The 17,955-nt window shown below is 49.5% G+C and overlaps 5 protein-coding genes across 5 annotated transcripts; 3 read left to right on the top strand and 2 right to left on the bottom strand.

Moving 5' to 3' along the window:
* Nucleotides 1-1,469: 1,469 nt before the first annotated feature.
* On the bottom strand, nucleotides 1,470-4,117 carry N7473_002493 (i-AAA protease YME1; the record flags this gene model as incomplete). Its single annotated transcript, XM_057148433.1, has 5 exons — nucleotides 1,470-1,865; nucleotides 1,927-3,644; nucleotides 3,708-3,822; nucleotides 3,877-4,020; nucleotides 4,088-4,117. The coding sequence occupies 5 exons, from the start codon at nucleotides 4,115-4,117 to the stop codon at nucleotides 1,470-1,472; spliced, it is 2,403 nt and encodes an 800-aa protein (XP_057012087.1).
* An 800-nt stretch (nucleotides 4,118-4,917) lies between these two features.
* N7473_002492 (uncharacterized protein) lies at nucleotides 4,918-6,003 on the top strand (the record flags this gene model as incomplete). The annotated part of the gene is made up of 1 exon (XM_057148432.1): nucleotides 4,918-6,003. One exon carries the CDS (start codon nucleotides 4,918-4,920, stop codon nucleotides 6,001-6,003), a length of 1,086 nt encoding a protein of 361 aa, XP_057012086.1.
* Nucleotides 6,004-6,854: 851 nt separating this feature from the next.
* Nucleotides 6,855-8,212, top strand: N7473_002491 (mannose-1-phosphate guanyltransferase; the record flags this gene model as incomplete). The annotated part of the gene is made up of 4 exons (XM_057148431.1): nucleotides 6,855-6,861; nucleotides 6,944-6,987; nucleotides 7,115-8,138; nucleotides 8,193-8,212. The coding sequence occupies 4 exons, from the start codon at nucleotides 6,855-6,857 to the stop codon at nucleotides 8,210-8,212; spliced, it is 1,095 nt and encodes a 364-aa protein (XP_057012085.1).
* A 1,137-nt stretch (nucleotides 8,213-9,349) lies between these two features.
* On the bottom strand, nucleotides 9,350-10,804 carry N7473_002490 (3-keto-steroid reductase; the record flags this gene model as incomplete). Its single annotated transcript, XM_057148430.1, has 2 exons — nucleotides 9,350-10,643; nucleotides 10,740-10,804. 2 exons carry the CDS (start codon nucleotides 10,802-10,804, stop codon nucleotides 9,350-9,352), a joined length of 1,359 nt encoding a protein of 452 aa, XP_057012084.1.
* A 1,031-nt stretch (nucleotides 10,805-11,835) lies between these two features.
* On the top strand, nucleotides 11,836-13,057 carry N7473_002489 (sucrase/ferredoxin-like domain-containing protein; the record flags this gene model as incomplete). The annotated part of the gene is made up of 2 exons (XM_057148429.1): nucleotides 11,836-12,228; nucleotides 12,329-13,057. The coding sequence occupies 2 exons, from the start codon at nucleotides 11,836-11,838 to the stop codon at nucleotides 13,055-13,057; spliced, it is 1,122 nt and encodes a 373-aa protein (XP_057012083.1).
* Between the last annotated feature and the right edge of the window lie 4,898 nt (nucleotides 13,058-17,955).

Below are 17,955 nucleotides of genomic sequence, written 5' to 3'. Positions count from 1 at the left end.
TTCACAGCCGGGATTGCATCAACATTGTGATTTTTCTCAAGCATCTATCACCACAGAGAGAATACGCCATGAAATACCCACACTCACCCTCGACACTCTACTTACACACCCTTCTCTCTGTTGAATTGCATATCCCGGCTGTGATCTCTCTGAGGACATAATGGGACACCCATACATAACCCACACTTCAACTATACATATTTAGAGAACCCCCCCTCATTCCTCGATTAGATGGCTCCATCCTCGAGGCATATCAGCCTCGGAAGCCGCCTATCCCTATTTTTGTTCATGACCTTGATGAATGGTTGTGCTTTTTTTTTTCTCTTGTCTCCAGCGACGAAACCTCAAGGGGAAGAGCTGGTCTTTGTTTACATTTTCATTTTGTTCCTCTCATTCTCCTCATCCTGAGCTCTCTACCTCTTTGGTTTCCTTTCTTTGTATTACTCGACGTATTGAATGCGTCGAGGCAAGGTGCATTTTCTGTATATAACAGCGCGATTCTTATACAATCAATGATGAAAAAAATTCCAAAGTCAATCCGAACACTTCAGCCAAGTATACCTGATTACTCTACTCACTGTCGAAACTACTACTACTCTGTCAGGGAATCGCTAGCAAGGCACCAGGCACACCATACCCCTCCACGATCTACAATCAAACGTAACATCCCGACATCACGAATCCACTCTAATGTTGTCATCCTGACTAAACCCTTCCCCTCCCCCCACAGTCATTCTCAAAAACAGGCACCCTCCAAATCCGCGATGTTTGGTTCCAATGGCGTCAAAGTAGACCGCGAACCAGGCACCACGCGGGCCGTGATCGCCCGTTGACGGATGACATCATTTCCCGAATATAGTGGGCCTGGGGGAACAAGGTCGGAGATGATCGGGTTGGGATACCTGCCAATGAGATTGATGGACGTAATGTAAGAATTGGTGTACTGTAGGGAGTACATAATAAATATACTAGTGAATATGAAATGAAATGAATATGAATAAGATTCAGGATATCAGTGAAGGTCTACTTTTTGGTTGAGATAAAACAATCTTCGGACAACCTCGACCTCAAGCTAACTCCAGACATACTCTTTATCTGGTCGTGATATCCTAGATAGAGCAGTCACAGATTTTAATAGACTACTCGCTTTCCAATTAACGGCAGTGGACATGCAAGAGTATATGTACAGACGATACAGTTAAATCATAGAAAAGGATAAATAGATAAGGACGAATGACCAAATAAGTCAAGTCAATGAAATAGGAAAATAGAAGCATGGGATTTTCAATATCGACGCCCGAACGATCCGGGAATGCACATCAAAGATAATAAGTAGAGAAAGCCGGGCAATAGCAGCAGAAGGAAGTGATACAACTAGAAAAAATGCATTGAGAGAGAAAGAGAGAGAGGGGAAGTCGAAATGCAACACCTAGGATCTAGACAGGCGCTCCACGCGCGCTAGGCGTGGCTTAATCCGTCGCCGTGGGTGGAACGTCCGCTGCCGGCGTTGGTTTCAATCCAGCTGCCTGTAGGGCATCGGGAAGCTTAATTGGCGCGCTGGGCGAGATAGCCATCTTATCAAGCTTCTCGCCGCGGAGAACCTTTTCCATTTCCTCCTTGGTGAGTGTCTCGTACTCGATCAGTGCCTTGGATAGGATCTCAAGCTCGTTTCGCTTTTCGGTGAGGATCTTGGTTGCGCGAGCGCGGGCCTCCTCTACGAGACGTCGTACTTCGCCTTCGATTTCTTGCTTTGTTTCCGAGGAGAGCTGGTCGTAATTGGTTGATAGGTCGACGTTGCCGAGCTTCTTGGAGTAACCGAAGCGGGTGACCAGGGTGAAGGCGGTCTCGGTTGCTTGTTGAATGTCCTGAAGAAGATGTTTAGTATACAGTATCTTTATTGAATAGATTACACGAGAATGAACTTACCGCTGAGATACCACTGGTAACATTGTCCGGCCCGAAGATCATCTCCTCAGCAGCCTTGCCACCCATGGCGACGTCGATGTCGGAGAGATACTCGGTGTAGTTCCGAGAGACAGTGTCCATCTCAGGCAGGAAGTGGGTGATACCCAAGGCCATGCCGCGGGGAACGATGGTGATTTTATACAACGGGGTAGCGGATCGAGAGAAGTAAGCGACCAGAGCGTGTCCAGCCTCGTGGTAGGCAGTCAGAAGCTTATCCTTGTCTTGGATGATACGGCTGCGAGCCTCGGCACCCATCATGATCTTATCCTTAGCCCAGTCAAAATCTAGGGGGCCGACCTTGGGCTTGCGGTCGCGGCTGGCATGGATGGCAGCTTGGTTGACCAAGTTCTCCAAGTCAGCACCGGAGAAGCCAGGGGTACCACGAGCAATGACACCGACATCAACATCAGTGCTGATCTGGACGTTCTTCATGTGGTGACGCAAGATATCCATGCGGCCACGCACATCAGGAAGACCAACGACAACCTTGCGATCGAAACGACCAGGGCGAGTCAGGGCCTTGTCCAGCAACTGCGGGTAGTTGGTAGCACCAATGATGATGACACCACTGGTCTGGGAGAAACCATCCAGCTCGGTCAGAAGCTGGTTCAGAGTCTGCTTGACGTATGCGGCATCACGCTCATTTCGCTTCGCACCTATGGCATCCAGCTCGTCGATGAAGATAATTGCCGGAGACTTGCTGCGGGCCTGGGTGAACAGGTCACGAACACGCTTGGCACCAACACCGACGTAGACTTCGTCGAACTCGGAACCAGACATGTAGAAGAAGGGAACACCCGCTTCTCCAGCAACAGCACGAGCCAGCAAAGTCTTACCAGTACCGGGAGGACCAACCAGAAGCACACCCTTGGGGAGCTTGCCACCAAGGGACGAGAAACGTTCAGGGTTCAGCAGGAATTCGACCAGCTCTTGCAGCTCATCCTTGGCCTCGTCGCAGCCATGAACGTCGGTGAAACGAACAGTCTGCTTCTCAGGCTGAGCTTCATTGTTCTGTTGACCACGAATGTTCTTCAAAACACCAGTCGTTTCAACCAGGATCGTAATCAGAACGAGGGACAGATACGTAAAGAAACCGAAGATGAGTAGGAACTTGACCCAGCGGAAGACAGTGTTACCCAGGGACTCCTCCACCACAACATAGAGAGGAGCCTCCTTGGCACCAGTACCATTGGGCTTGTTCGCCATACCGATTTGACCACCATGAGAGCGCGCAGCAACAGCTTGGCCGATAGCCTGAAGCTGGTCCGAGTTGAGATTCTGGTTCGCACCAGCGATACCACCGGTTTCGCCGCTACCAACACGTTCCAACGCCTTCGCATAGATTGCCTCGGAAGCCGCATTGCTCGCAAACTGCGCGCTCCGATATCTTTCCACAACAATCGCAGGCATGTTTGCACGTAGAAGCGCCTGGTAGAATGTGTTCTGGGCGTTTGCACTATTCGGGTTGTTGTTTGCCGTCTTCTCCTTCTGAGCCAACATGTTCTGCGAAGGCCCGCCGAACAGGAATCTCTGATGCTGAAGTCGTGAGAGTCCATTGATCTTCGGGGCTGTGCAGAGGGTGCTGAGACGGAATGGGGTCAAGGTAGAGAAGGACCGGGCCGTGGACGATGTAAAGGCGCGAGCTGATGAAGTGGTCGACAGGGCCCGCAAGGCGTTATCTGTTATAAAACACCGAGAGTTAGATATGAAATGTAGCCAAGCATCTCAAAGGTATGGCTTACCAGCACTCAACAGGGGCGATAGTCCTCGCGGCGCAGACCGGTGCACGAGACCAGCTCGCAACGCTTCCAGCGAGACGGTGTCCAAGCACTCTGGTAAAGAAACGCGCTGGAATGTCTAACCAAGTCAGAATCTTGATACCACAATCGTATTTGATGAAAGAACACATACCGCCACATTCTGCCCTGCGAAAGAGGAGTGTTGGCGAATATCGCGAACGCCGGCTGTCGGCGCTGAGCCGGCGGCCCGCTTGAAGGGAGCGGAGAGCACACTAGACATCGAGGGCCAGAGATCCGATGTCACTGCGGCGACATTCTAGATGCAGATAGCAAGTGTTAGTGATGGAGACCAGATAGAACATAGGGAATGAGTCAAAGCAAACCGGCCGAGGAATCGAGGCCTGGAAGGCCATAGTTGTCCGATATACAACGGCGCTTGGCCGCGGAGAAGAGGAGAGTCTGCTCCTCTAGGAATGGATGTTTCAGGAATGTACGGCCAGGGGAGAACAATGGAATTCAGTTCTTATTTGAAGCAACTGCCATGGCCGACAGTGAAGATGCGGAGACGAGGGGATGGATGGTGACGATGGCTTTTACTCCGCTGGAACTGCGGCGAATGTCGGTTGCCACTCGGGCCCGCTTGAGTAACCGTAGGGTCACGTGGAACTATCGTTTGAAGGTATTCTGGTAGCCGCTTAAGTTTCACGGGATTTGTATGTAAGCATGGAGGTAAAATCGTAAAATTTGATAGGATAATGATTTTGCAATTTTGGCTGGGGATATTTCAAGGAAACCTTGATGGGTGTTGTTTGACAAATTGAGCTTCTACGAGGCAAGTCACGGAATATAGAAGAAGTCGTAGGTGCCTTCCTTTTCAGTAGCCATCCCATGGTTCGGGCCTGGGCCGAGTTTCTGTGGTTACCACTGCTTTCTTTCCATCCACTTCAACTTTCCACAACACCATCTGAGCAGTAAGCTATGTGGATCGTGATGCGGTCACTCAAGACACAAGCTCACTCCGAATACCCATGACCGTGATACCCGGATCTGCATCATCACTGGCATCGCGGATGACTCGTACAGTGCAAACTCATACTCAACTGCTCATCTTCTAAAAGCATGAGACAACACAGTGGTCTAAGAAGGTGCAGTCAAACTGGGAACAAAGCTTGAAGTACGAACAAATGAAGCATTCAGCTTGGCTCTTAGCGACATGGCCCTCAAGACGATCTTCTTGATGGGCGCACCATTGCCTAGTAGCCTAGACTGGGAAAACGATGAGCTGCTCAACAGCCCTATTCAACCATTTTCAAGCACCGACACCATTCATGAGCACGATACATCAATTGTGCAAAGTGGAGATCCTATTAAATGGAGAGTTCTCCAACCGCCTCTCACGGAGCATCCGACAGGCTATCATGAATACTATCGTGGACCAGAGGACCCATCTTTTCTGACAACACATAAGCTGGTAGAAGCTGATAACGAGTCAATGAAGGAGGATTCCATCCTATCAGAGTTCTACGATCATTCATTCGTCGTACATGAAACGTCGGAGATATCTACTACGGGGCTACAAGATGAGGAATCCACCCAGGAGAGCGAGCCTGCGCTCGCTTGTATAGATGCAGCGGCTACTGGGACGACAGCAGAAGTAAATAACCACGAGCTACCCCGTTCGCTGCAAATCTCAGGCCCGATTCGCGATCTACAGCACCTCCCTACAGCAAGTTATTTGCAGTCCATCGCACCACAGACAATGACCGTCAACCTGATCGTGGGAATCATCGCGATCCACCCACCTCGTCGTGTGGTGACACGACAATGGAAGACCGAGCTTGACATCATTGAATTGATTGTTGGCGACGAGAACCGGACAGGCTTCGGGGTCAACATCTGGCTACCAGCCTCAACATCCATCTCTTGCAAGACTCAAGAAGCCGATCGCCTGAGTCGCTCACTGGCCACGCTTCGCCCTCGAGACATCATCTTGCTGCGCACCGTCGGTCTCAGCTCATTCCGGGATCAGGTCTACGGACAAAGTCTGCGGGGAGGAATGACCAAAGTTGATCTGCTGTATCGACAACCGGTGGACGTGACGGATACGGTTGGGTTCTACAAGAGCGGTTTGCGACGGAATAGCCCCCAGGACCACGCCGATCTGCCGCTCCAGAAGACTCGCCGAGTTCGCGAATGGATCGTCCAGTTTGTGGGTGCAACGGATGAAGCAGGCGGTGGCCCGTCAAGAATGTCTCAGACACAACGTGGTCATCAGCGGCTGCCCCCGGACACGCAATGAAGGGGGGAGGGGCTGGGGAAGGAAAGAAGCAAAATATGCGTGTGGACTCTGTGGATAGAAAGCCGCAATTGGGGGACTGTCTCAGGCAGATGAAGGAGGGTTGTGGTAGTGCGACGGATGGGGAGACACCTCCATCTGACCTTGATTTGGCCCCTCTCGCGCTTTCCACGCGCCTGCCGACCGCAAACAGCCATCAACAAAGACTTTTGACTCTTGCAGCCAAAGACAAGCTGTGTCCGCCACCTTCAGGGGGGGCGACATCGCATGACTGACGATGAGAGGTAGAAAGTTGAGCACGGGGGTGTCCTTAGTTCGCGGGGAAGTCCTCTCGGTGGCCCCGATCCAGTCAAAGGCGAGGGACACTGGGTGCATCGGCCGGGATGGGCTGGGCTAGCCCGGTCCAGTGTGACCCAATGCGAGACCGAATTCCACCACACTGAGGATGGGAAGGGAGTGGACATTGAAGAGGGAGCATGGTGTCAATGGAGTTGTATTCATCTTGAACTGGAAAAGCAGATAGAGAATTCCAATATTTGAAGGTATTCAGCACCCTGAAAGTATAATTCAGTCGAGTTGCAGAGTGGTGAACTTGGTTAATTGTGTTCAACAAAAGGACGCCCCCTTTTTCCTTGGCCGCAAACGTGCTCCTCGCCGCCAATCAACGGTCCTCTCACGTGCCCCACCCAGTCCTCCTGATAAAAATAAGTCCATCAACGGCCAGGTGTTCCCTAAATAATGCCATCTTCTCCCTGAATCTCTTCACGTCGAGATCCCAAGATCTCCCTCTTATCTTCCTTGTCTTTTCGATCTTGTCCAATTCTCTCTGATCTTATCCTCCACAAACATCCACCATGAAGGGTATGTCAACAAAATGAACCTCCCCCTCCGTGCCTCCGTGCATCACCCCTCTTCCCCGTCCCATACTGATTGACCGCCGCAGCTCTCATTCTCGTCGGAGGTTTCGGCACGCGTCTGCGTCCTTTGGTAAGTCTTTACTAATCGTTGTCATCTCCCAATGGAGCTATCCAATGCTTCAATGCTGGAACCGTTAACCCAACAATTTCATTTGCTCCTTTTCTCGGCTCACATTGACTGACTGTTGATTGTCTAGACCCTCACCCTCCCTAAGCCGCTGGTGGAGTTCGGCAACCGCCCCATGATCCTGCACCAGGTTGAGAGCTTGGCTGCTGCTGGTGTCACCGATATTGTCTTGGCTGTCAACTACCGCCCCGATGTCATGGTCTCCGCCCTGAAGAAGTACGAGGAGCAATATGGTGTGAACATTGAGTTCTCAGTCGAGTCCGAACCTCTGGGCACTGCTGGTCCGCTCAAGCTGGCGGAGAAGATCCTGGGCAAGGATGACTCTCCCTTCTTCGTTCTCAACTCCGATGTCATTTGCGACTACCCCTTCAAGGAGCTCGCCGAGTTCCACCGCTCCCACGGTCAGGAGGGTACTATTGTCGTCACCAAGGTCGACGAGCCCTCCAAGTACGGTGTCGTCGTTCACAAGCCTAACCACCCCTCCCGCATTGACCGCTTCGTCGAGAAGCCCGTCGAGTTCGTTGGCAACCGCATCAACGCCGGTATTTACATCATGAACCCCAGCGTCCTCAACCGCATCGAGCTGCGTCCCACCTCCATCGAGCAGGAGACATTCCCCGCCATCTGCAAGGACGGCCAGCTCCACTCCTTCGACCTCGAGGGCTTCTGGATGGATGTCGGTCAACCCAAGGACTTCCTCACAGGTACCTGCCTGTACCTCACCTCCCTGGCCAAGCGCAACTCCAAGAAGCTGGCTTCCGTCTCCGAACCTTATGTGCATGGCGGCAACGTCATGGTTGACCCCTCGGCGAAGATTGGAAACAACTGTCGTATTGGTCCCAACGTGGTCATTGGCCCCAATGTTGTCATTGGTGACGGTGTCCGCCTCCAGCGTTGCGTCGTGATGGAGAACAGCAAGGTCAAGGACCACGCCTGGATCAAGTCTACCATTGTCGGATGGAACAGCTCCGTCGGCCGCTGGGCTCGTCTGGAGAACGTCACTGTCCTCGGTGACGATGTTACCATTGCCGATGAGGTATATGTCAACGGCGGTTCCATTCTGCCTCACAAGAGCATCAAGCAGAACATTGATGGTAAGCATACCCCTTCTCATACTGGTGGGTTTGGAAAGCTAACAATTCTTATAGTTCCTGCGATTATCATGTAATCTCCTTTCCTCCTCCTTCACGTCGCCACGTCCCTTCCACCTCGTCTCACCTTTCGATACCTTCCTTCCCCCCTGTCTTGATGCATGGATCCGGAGTCGTTTTCTGCCTGATCTGCTCCCGCTATTGCGTTAGCAGACCTTTTTTACAACCCCCTTCTTTTCGTGTCTCCCCGATAATCGATATCACTCCAAAACCTAGATGGTGGAGATACACGATTTCTCTCGGTTATTTGCGACAAATATCTTTTTTTAGTCTCTTCTTTTTGCGTCGGAGCTTCTCTCCCTTATCTTACTGTTGCAGTTGTTTCAAGCTCTGCTTCTTATCTATCTACGTCCCCGCTCCCTTTGTGCTTTCTATTGTCTTTTGTTTTGTGTGCTGGTCCCTTTCTTTCTCTTTTGGAAATGGCGGACAAGGAAAATCATGCTCTACCTGTTTTAATGATATCATGGGCGCGGGGCGGGTTCTGTTGATGTAAATAATTGGGACGCGGAATCTAAAAAAAGAAGATACAAATCCAATTGCTTTGGAAGTCTCGTTATACGCAAGATCTAAGTAGTAAGGTATCAATTGAATTACAATAATATTAGGGAATCGCCAATTCGAAGATACACCCCTTACTCCAGCTTAGCGTTATAATAGTATTACTATCTTCCACAATCGGGTTCCATCAGTTTCAAACTCCGACAAACTTTCAGAATTATCTTCGTACTCGCTAGTTAAATAACGTCTGTGCTATCAAGAAAGACGATTCGAAAGACGATTTAAAAGATAATTCGAAAGATAGTTCGAAAGACCTTTCGAAAAAGGGGTGATTAAAGTATGTCTAGTTCGTCCGTTTCTCTAGTTTCTAGACTTAGACTTCTGAACCACTATAATGATATCTGAAGTAGAAGACAGTGATACCATTACTACGCTTCAGAAGGGATGTGTCGTCGAATTAGCAATTGGGTATCGTCCATTTAGTTAGCAATTCCCCGTATTATGTAGAAAGGTATCAATTGGGTCTTAATTACAATATAATATTGTACACATGCCATTTTGAGTAAATTACAGATGATCCTAGTGATCTAATTTGTGCCCCTGTCAGATTAGAGGCTGACACTGTCCAGATCTGCCCCATTTCCCCACGTAATGTCTCACTGAGCAGTCTCAGCCGCAGCTGCAGCTGTAGTTGCAGCCTTTTTCTTTTCAGCTTCATCCAGAATAGCATCCCACTTAATCCGCAGCTCTTCCATCTGCTTCCAACACTGGCGACCCAGCTCCTCGAAATTCTCCTTATCCTCACGCGTCAAATCGACCATCCCACGCTTTCGACGACGATTCCGATCCGCGTCAAGAAAGGGTCCACCAACGACACCGCCGTGTCCCCAGCCCTCGATCTCGGTACTGCACACACTAGCCACGCCGAGCCGGTTCGCGGAGGATCCCCATTTCACTCGGCCACCGCCAGAATGGCGGTATGGTGATTCGGCAGCATCGAGCGCGCCTTGTGAGGATAGCGCGAGGAAAACGGAAGACCAGGCGCCAAGGTAGGTGGACATTGTGTGCCAGGGTGAGCCGAGCATGCGCGCGAGCCAGAAGGCAGCTACCATGCACCAGGCCAACCCGAACGGAAGCGGCATGATGGAGGTCGCGCAAATGCCCGGGTGGGAGAGATACATGGTTGGTGTTAGTTCTGCTGTCGCGTGGTTCTCATCTTCGGTCTCGTTGTCGGAACGAAGGAAGCCATCCACGGCCCATGGGCGGGTGCTGGGTAGATCCGAGGTCAGGGCCAAGAGATCGGTTAGAGCCTTGGTGGACTCGTAGGGGGCCTTGGTGTACAGGCCCTGGATATCGTTGATATCGAAGAAATTGATGTTTCCCTCCATGCTGGATACCCAGATGACGCGGCCGGGTCCGTTAGGAGACTGCGCCTTCTTCAGCAGGGGTACCACGTTATGTGCCAGCATGTAGTGGCCGAAGACGTTGGCGCAGAAGAGATTTCCTAGCGCTGGCTCCTCCTCTTTCTCAGTTTGTCTGTCCGTCAGGACTCCCGTGTGTGCTAGCTTGAATGTAGGCCATGTCACTTGGTAGATAAGATCGGTGATGATGCCCCAGATAGCCTCGGGCCAGTTAACTCCATGCCAACCGCCGATTCCAGCATTGAGGATAATCGCATCGAGTTTCGGGACTGTCTGTAGGAGGCGGCGGGCGAGCGTGCGCGTAGAGAGGAGATTGTTTAGATCGACGCTCTCGGAGACAAATTTCACCCGTGCGGCATTGGACGAGGTAGAGTTCGCGGATTGTTGTAGGTGCGCTTCCAGGCGACGACGGGTATCTTCAGCTTTGCGTGCGCTCCGGGTCGTAAAGATAATCGTCAGGGAGTCATCGTAGTGGTGCGAGGAAAGGAATTCATCGGCGAGGCGACAGCATATCGAAAAGCCAAGACCGCTGCGGAGAGCAATAGGTGATTAGTTTGAGGGCCTCCTTTCTTTAGACAAAGCCCCGCGAGGGGGGAGGAAGTTTTGTCGATTGGCTGTAGCGTACCTATTTGCGCCGGTTACCAGGATGTAGAGCTCCTGTGGCTCCCTGGGAGCTTTGCTGTCGGCCATGACTCTTTACCCCCTTTTCGAAGTTGAGTACACGAGCTAGTTGGTTTACTTTATTTTTTTTGGATCCAGGGAGGGGAGTCATGTGATGCGGCGGTTCCTGAAGAGTCGGTGATCTACATTCAGCACGCCGATCTAGATCTGGGTGTGATCTTTAAGGGTGAGTTAGAAATAAGAACTGGAAATGAGATTCTGAGTAGTGGTCTCTTTGTCTCGTATCTACTTTCCTGCTGGTATCCAACGTGGTGATTGTACTATTAATTCTCAACACGTGACCAGATGTCAACTTCCAGATACAAATTGCCAATAGAGATGGATAGTGATACCACAACAGTAATCAATTGGCTCCAAATATTATTGCCTCTGTTTTCGGTACTAAAGTCATCTCTCCAGTTCTATCAGTTGTAGCCTATACCCCATTTTGCTAGGTCCACCAGAGCTTTTAGACTAAATCAGCTCACAAACATATTGATCACAACCTTAGCATCTTTCATGATGTCTTTACATTTTTTTCTTGTAATCTAGTGCAGATGATCTTCGATTCCCACGAAATACACTGTCTTGGGGGCTCAAGGAGAAAATATGTATGAATAGGAACCACGGGCATCTACATACTCTAGGCGCCGCTCTGGCAGACATGGAGTGTGATTTCTCATAGTACAGACCAAGTCTATAGAGTTTGCCACAATGCCTCCACTCCCCCCGTACATACCACAAGACCGAATGGCCCACTGTTGTTCCCCCACCTCGTCAGGCCGGACATAAAGTTATATACTCAGTGATGAACTCCTGACTCCACGATTTTATAGTCTCACATCCCGTGGCCCCGGTGGGGGCTTAGTCAGGCGGAATCAGTTCCGAATCTTGGCAGAAATGCAGAATGATTGATAAGATCATTGCGAGTCCAGCTACGCGTCATAGCGACAGAAATTGACGAAAAGTAAAGTAACCATCGTGGCCCAATTTCCCTTGGTCACTACTCATTCCAAAAGCCACAGTTGCAGTTTCCGAATCATCTCCTCCCTACCATCACAATGGAACTCTTCCGCCGGGGCGCCTCTTCGCTCTTTGGCTCCTCCAACGTTTCCCTCGCTTCCTCAAGGACAGACACCGATACCGACTTCGTGGGAGACAATGCGCTGGCCCAGAAAGGATTCAGGTCCATCTCAGAATCGGATCAGCTGTTCAACCAGCCAGACCCAGCAGTTGATGGTGAAGAATGCTTACACGACTGCGCATCGTGTACGGTGAAATACCCCGCCAAGTTCGACGTTGATCAAGAGGATGAGCTCTACGGACAGGTCAAGGGCTGGGCGACACATTTGCTAGTTGCAACCGGCAAGACAGATTGGGTGCGCGACGTCGCAGACGAGGTGGGCAGTGTCATGGAGGCTATCGAAAAGGGAGGAGTTGAGCCAAGCAACGGGGTAAGACCAATTTACTACAATTACCTTTAGAAATCCCCTGTTTTTGTTCTTCCACCCGGCATCGAGAAGTCCACCACTAACATGGCTGCCTCTCTGCTAGAGACTCAAGTTGTCAGCATCAAACATGCCCGTTCCCGACGAATACCACATGCATGAGACGGGCAAACAGCCCACGGATGTGCTTCTCCTCCCCAGTTTCACCGTCGTGGAACAGGTCACCCCGCAGCTGGTCCCGGACTTGATCGAGCATTTTGTTAACAAGTCCTTGACCACAACAACGCCCCTGGGCATGTCGCCAACAAACCCCGTTGAGAAAGAGCCATTGAACCCGGAGGACCAGGGTCAGGAACAGCAGCCACCAAACCCCGTCAGCACATCCCTCACAACCCCGCTTCGTTCGCATCCCTGCCCACATGCCGCCGTCATCCTTCTCTGCTCCCAGCGCACCCGCGACGCCCGCTGCGGCCAGTCCGCGCCTCTCTTGCGGCGCGAATTCGAGCGCCATTTGCGCCCACTAGGTCTGTATCGTGACATGAACGATACGCGACCCGGCGGCGTAGGCGTCTACTTTATCAGCCACGTTGGTGGTCATAAGTACTCAGCGAACGTGATCGTGTACCGGCGGCGCGACTTTGAGTGGTACAAGCGGGACGGGGTAAATGGCAATGAGGACAATGAGGGCGCAGCGCAGGGTATCTGGCTGGCTCGCGTGCGGCCGGAAGAATGTGAGAATATCATCCGGTATACCGTGCTGCAGGGTAAAGTTCTCAAGCCTGGGAAGCAACTGCGGGGTGGTTTTGATCGAGAACGGGGGTTGACGAGTTGGTAAAATGTCTCGAAACTCTGAATTTTGGATTTTGGATCGGGATCTGGATATGTGGTTATCGGTATAGGTATGAGCGACATGGATATAGACGTGAATATCGCATACAATTGCATGGATTCGAGATGACCCTCGATCCCTGAGGTGCTTTAGGCTTGCAGAACGATGGCTTACCGTCTAACCGAACTGAAGTGCCGCGTGATACCCCTAGGCTAATAATTCCGGGGTGTTGTGTATTGCGGAAGATTAACTATTTTGTCGTTCAGGATAGATCTGGCTAAATGAGAGTAGAGCTCACCTCTATTGTCGCGGCGCCACGGCAATAGCAACATCCACTCTCTGCACTCTGGGCCGTCCCAGGGTTCAATCAATTGATAGCGCTTTACTCGTTTCAGCATGTCGAATGACCTCGGATGAGGGGTTTGCTGGTGACCAACGATGAGGCTTTTCCTGGAAACACCGCAATTGAGTCTAGACCTCGCCTTACAGGTATAAAATAGGGCATTAATGACATTTGCAGTAAGGTCAAGACTTAGACAAGACCGATCGGATGGAAGTAGCTCACGGGTGCAGGATGAGATGTTCCAATTGGTCCTTTTGGTCGCCATATCTATAGGGCTGTTCATTATTGACCAGGGGCCTGCAGGCGAGGGATTGGCTATGTGAATTGGCAAGGTGACATTCCTCAGGCTCGCTTAATTTTCATGGATGAATTGGACAGTTTTGGTTGTACTTTAGGAAAAATGTCTTAGATTCTCGTGTTGCTAGAAGGGGATGAATAAACGAAAGGATTGTAGTCTAACCTGTCCAATTTCTATCTTCCTTGGCAATGAGTGCGAATATGACTATGGCTAGTATGACACTAGTTAACTAGGTAACTAATCTATGACTAGGACAAGGATACTAGTACCCCAGGAACATCCCGTCCCATATCTCCCTAACCCCACATTCTCCAAGCCCAAGCCCACCACCTCTTCCCCATCCACATGAAACCGCGACTTGCATGCTATCCGAGTGCCGACCCGGCAGTGCAGATGTGGTGGCGTCGCATGGAGCGGAGAGTTGTACAGAATGGATCGTTCTTGAAGTGTAGTTAACTCCGTCGAGCCCGAAAATAAAGGTCAAGAAAAGTAAGCCCCCTCAAGACGTCATGGTGCAGTTTCTCTTGCCGATTTACCTCGGAGAAAAGACCGGATCAGATGAATGGCTGAGAAAGTGGCGCTGTAGACCAGGTACGAAGCATTATGTTGATTAAAGTAGTGTACGGTGTACATACTATCTATTCCATTTTGCGATTTTGCTTGTATTCCAGAAATTGAAAGGTACTGACAAATGCCCGCTCCAGGTAATTACGTAGACACTGTCGGGTATAAGGATCGGCCTTTGTAGCATTTTTATGACTACTAACTTAGTTCTGTTAGTTTACTAATTAGCGGCGGGATTGTGGCAGGTAAAGGGATAACGCTAGGAAGATTTAGCCTTACAAATCGGACTACAGCTATAGTTAGGCATCCTAGGTATTGTCAATCATAATTCAAGCCAATCACAGCAGGGACCCTGTGTGAGCGTGAAATGGCCCCGAAAACCAAAGAATATCGAGTTATAAACATGTATATTGTATTAGGCAGCTTTTACAGAGAACGATATACTCCGTATACTTACGTAGTATTAGTAATACTACGTGGCAGGCCATTTGTGGGATTCTAAGAATCAATAGTTGATTTGTATCCGATTCACTGGCCAATTTGTTTGCATTTCTTCAGAAAGGTCATCTTCTTCCATTCGGTCGTATCTATCGCAACGTGAAACCGGCGGACATGTTGACTGTTCCGCCAGCTGGCAGTACACTCGGGGGCCGTAAAAATCGGTAAGTGGAGGTAAGCCTATCAGCTTTCATGTGGCGTTTCCCCACTGATAGGGCGGGTTGACATTTGGACTCGACGAATCGACCAAGGTAGCGAATCATTTGCACTTCACTAGGCGACCCTTTTTCGTGGGATCATGATGCTGTCTCGATTCGTTTTGGTTTTACCCCGTTTCCATGATTTCGTGTCCGGTAACTATTCATGCTGCCAAGAATACATCCCGATAGAGTGGACATGCTGGATGTATAATGCATCAGCATCAGGGCGGGGGAGAGAAAATATGTGGCTTGCATTTCCAGCCCCAACCCTAAGACTCCAAGACTGTCTTCTAAGAGTTTCCTGGGACCCGGAGAGTTTCCGGATCGCGCTAGTAGCACGCCTAGTCCCTACGAGCTATCTTGACCGACACTTTTGAGGATGAAGAAAGTGAGCAGAGAAATAGACTGGTGGGAATCTCTCCCGAAGGACAGCAGATCGGTGATGGAGAAGATGTTGCAGCAGATTGTCTGGCCAGGTACGTGTGAGCTACCAATGAGATCGGAAAATTTAGTTATGTAAAGTTACGCAGCACTCGGGAACGACTGCTGATGTATCGTTGTTTAATAATATGTCGCCATCAAACCAATCAGCTTAGCTGACTGGAACAGCGGATAATAGAGCCACTTGTTGGATCTCAAGGTACTTTCTAGAGGGTAGTTCGCTAGCCAAACAAGTAAGAAAACGTGGCTGTGGAACCGATTCAGGATGATCGATGATTACAGGAATTCATATCGATCAAGTAAACAGTCATTTACCTTGTTTGATGGATACCAAAGCGATATGATACTGGCTCCGTATCGTACAAGCCGCTTGATTGAGAAGTTACCTGAAAACGAACCAACAAGAGAGTTTGCTGGTTTGATATGGACGTAATTATATAGATTATTCAGCTACGACTATAAATACTAGTCATCAAATGCGACAGGCTTAGTAAAGATTCTCAGTCGTTCCCCTTGAACGCGTTTCCTAAGCATATGAGTGGGTTCGCCTACCATCGGATATTCCTCTCCGAATTTATCATTCATGTATCTATTCAATTTTCGATGCTTCAGCCAAAGTAGAATGTAGAAAGATGGTATTCAGATAGTCACACTACTTGCCAGTACCGATGTCTTCTAAAACGCGAAGCTCTTATCAAAAGACAAATTTATGTTTGCATGTGACTTTCAGCTCATGCTTTACAGAGGCAACTTGATTATTGATGAGACGCGCAAGTGAGGCGAAGTAAGCCACCTGCGTAGCAGAGCACGAGATAACCGTGAGAAGGCTGTTGAAAATATCCACAAAACTGCGCCTGTGTCTATCCAAAGGAGGCTCATAATCAGCAGTGATCGGCCAAAACATGTGCTTCAACCGACATGCATCCCATATTTTAACTGCCTAGCGTGGCAACCGCCATAATCGGAGCCAAAGGTTATGCCTCGAATTCGTCCTGGCGGTGGCGTTTCAGTTTCTCGTCTGCATATAGTGGGTACTTTTGAGGCAGGAGGCGTTGATGATCAATATCGCTCCAACGAATTCAAGGCCTCATATTCAGCCCATAAGTGTCAGTTGCGAGATGTCACGTAGATGAAGAAAAATTAGTTTGAAACATCAGTGCATGAATCTTGCTTGCGGGAAGGCTGTGTCGGGATATCATTGTTCTGCATTGTCGGCATTTATGGGCTTGCCGTCGCTTTTTGGATGGATGACGTACGAAGTCGGCTACTCTCGGCCTCACAGGTACCTTGATACTCCCATTCAAATTTGATGCAGAATGGTGACTTTTTAGTATATCTCAGATTTATATACCGTCCTAATTCATCGATAATTTCGAGAGTCATGTCATTGTATCCATGCACCAATAATCAGAGACTGCTCGTAGTCTAGAACCCCCGACTAGCAAGCATCGACGGATCCTTGTTCAAAATCTTGTTATCCTTAAATAAGCTAATCTCGGAGACTTGGTGGAATGGTAGCTCTGATACTGTAAATAGCATGTAGATCACTTCCATGTGCTGACTTGATCTCATAGGTCAGGCACATTTCATCCGCCACCATTTTCATTTGGTGAGAGAAAGAAAATCAGCCTTTCCAGAAACCAGTTGAGGAGGAAATCCAAACATCTCAGTAGAACCTAAACTAAAGAAATTTACGTCTCTCGCAGATGAATCAACATTGAAGTGCCATTCCCAGCTGCCTTGGCTGCTATCTCTACGTCCTTACCCGGGTTAAGACGGCCCATGCCTGCTAATATATGCCGCCCAGGTATATGTCTTGGGTGGGGGGAGGAGGTGGATGTCTATCACCATACTCCATCCAACATCTTATCATCCGATCAAATAGCTCAATCTCTCGAAGACGAAGGAAGGTCATATTTGTAGCTAATAATAATATTGCTAAGTTGCCTCGTGAGATGGTTTCTCATAAACATCCCAGCGAAGTCGAATCAAATAGAGACGAAACGAAGATAGATACTGAAAAAGAGCTGATGATGAGGAATATGACATCACCCCTAAATTATACAAACCATACATAAGTCCAAATCCACGTCGATTTCATCCCCATCACCAATAAAATGATAGTGCACTCCTAAGGGTAAGTAGAGTACTTCTGCCCACATCACTTCTGTATACTACTCTACAAAATCATCTATTTCACTCCCACCGACAATCTATTAAGATGTTGAGTGGTTAACAGATCGTATCAGCATCCAGAGTAGGCAGCCACATGGCGCCCAGCTTGAGCTGGAGTATTGCATCACTGGTCCTCTCATTCCCAAATGCGGGGTAGCTAGCTCTACAAAAAGTCGGTATTGACTGGATGCCCACTGAGAAAAGGCACACAGGGTCAGGTACTTGACGGTTTTTATCTTGTCCGCGGAGAACCGCACTAACTGCGCGGAATGACCCAACATATGTAGTCATCGAACTCTACTCTTCTCATGCAGCCTCCATCACAATCCTTTTCTCTTCCCGCTTCGTGTGATAGGCGTTACCAATCATCACCCTCTTTTAGTAG

This window comes from Penicillium subrubescens (genome assembly GCF_028828155.1).
Source record: "Penicillium subrubescens strain IBT 31985 chromosome Unknown utg000002l_segment0_segment0, whole genome shotgun sequence".
In the NCBI taxonomy this organism is placed as follows: domain Eukaryota; kingdom Fungi; phylum Ascomycota; class Eurotiomycetes; order Eurotiales; family Aspergillaceae; genus Penicillium; species Penicillium subrubescens.
This window is presented reverse-complemented; position numbering and strand designations above follow the sequence as displayed.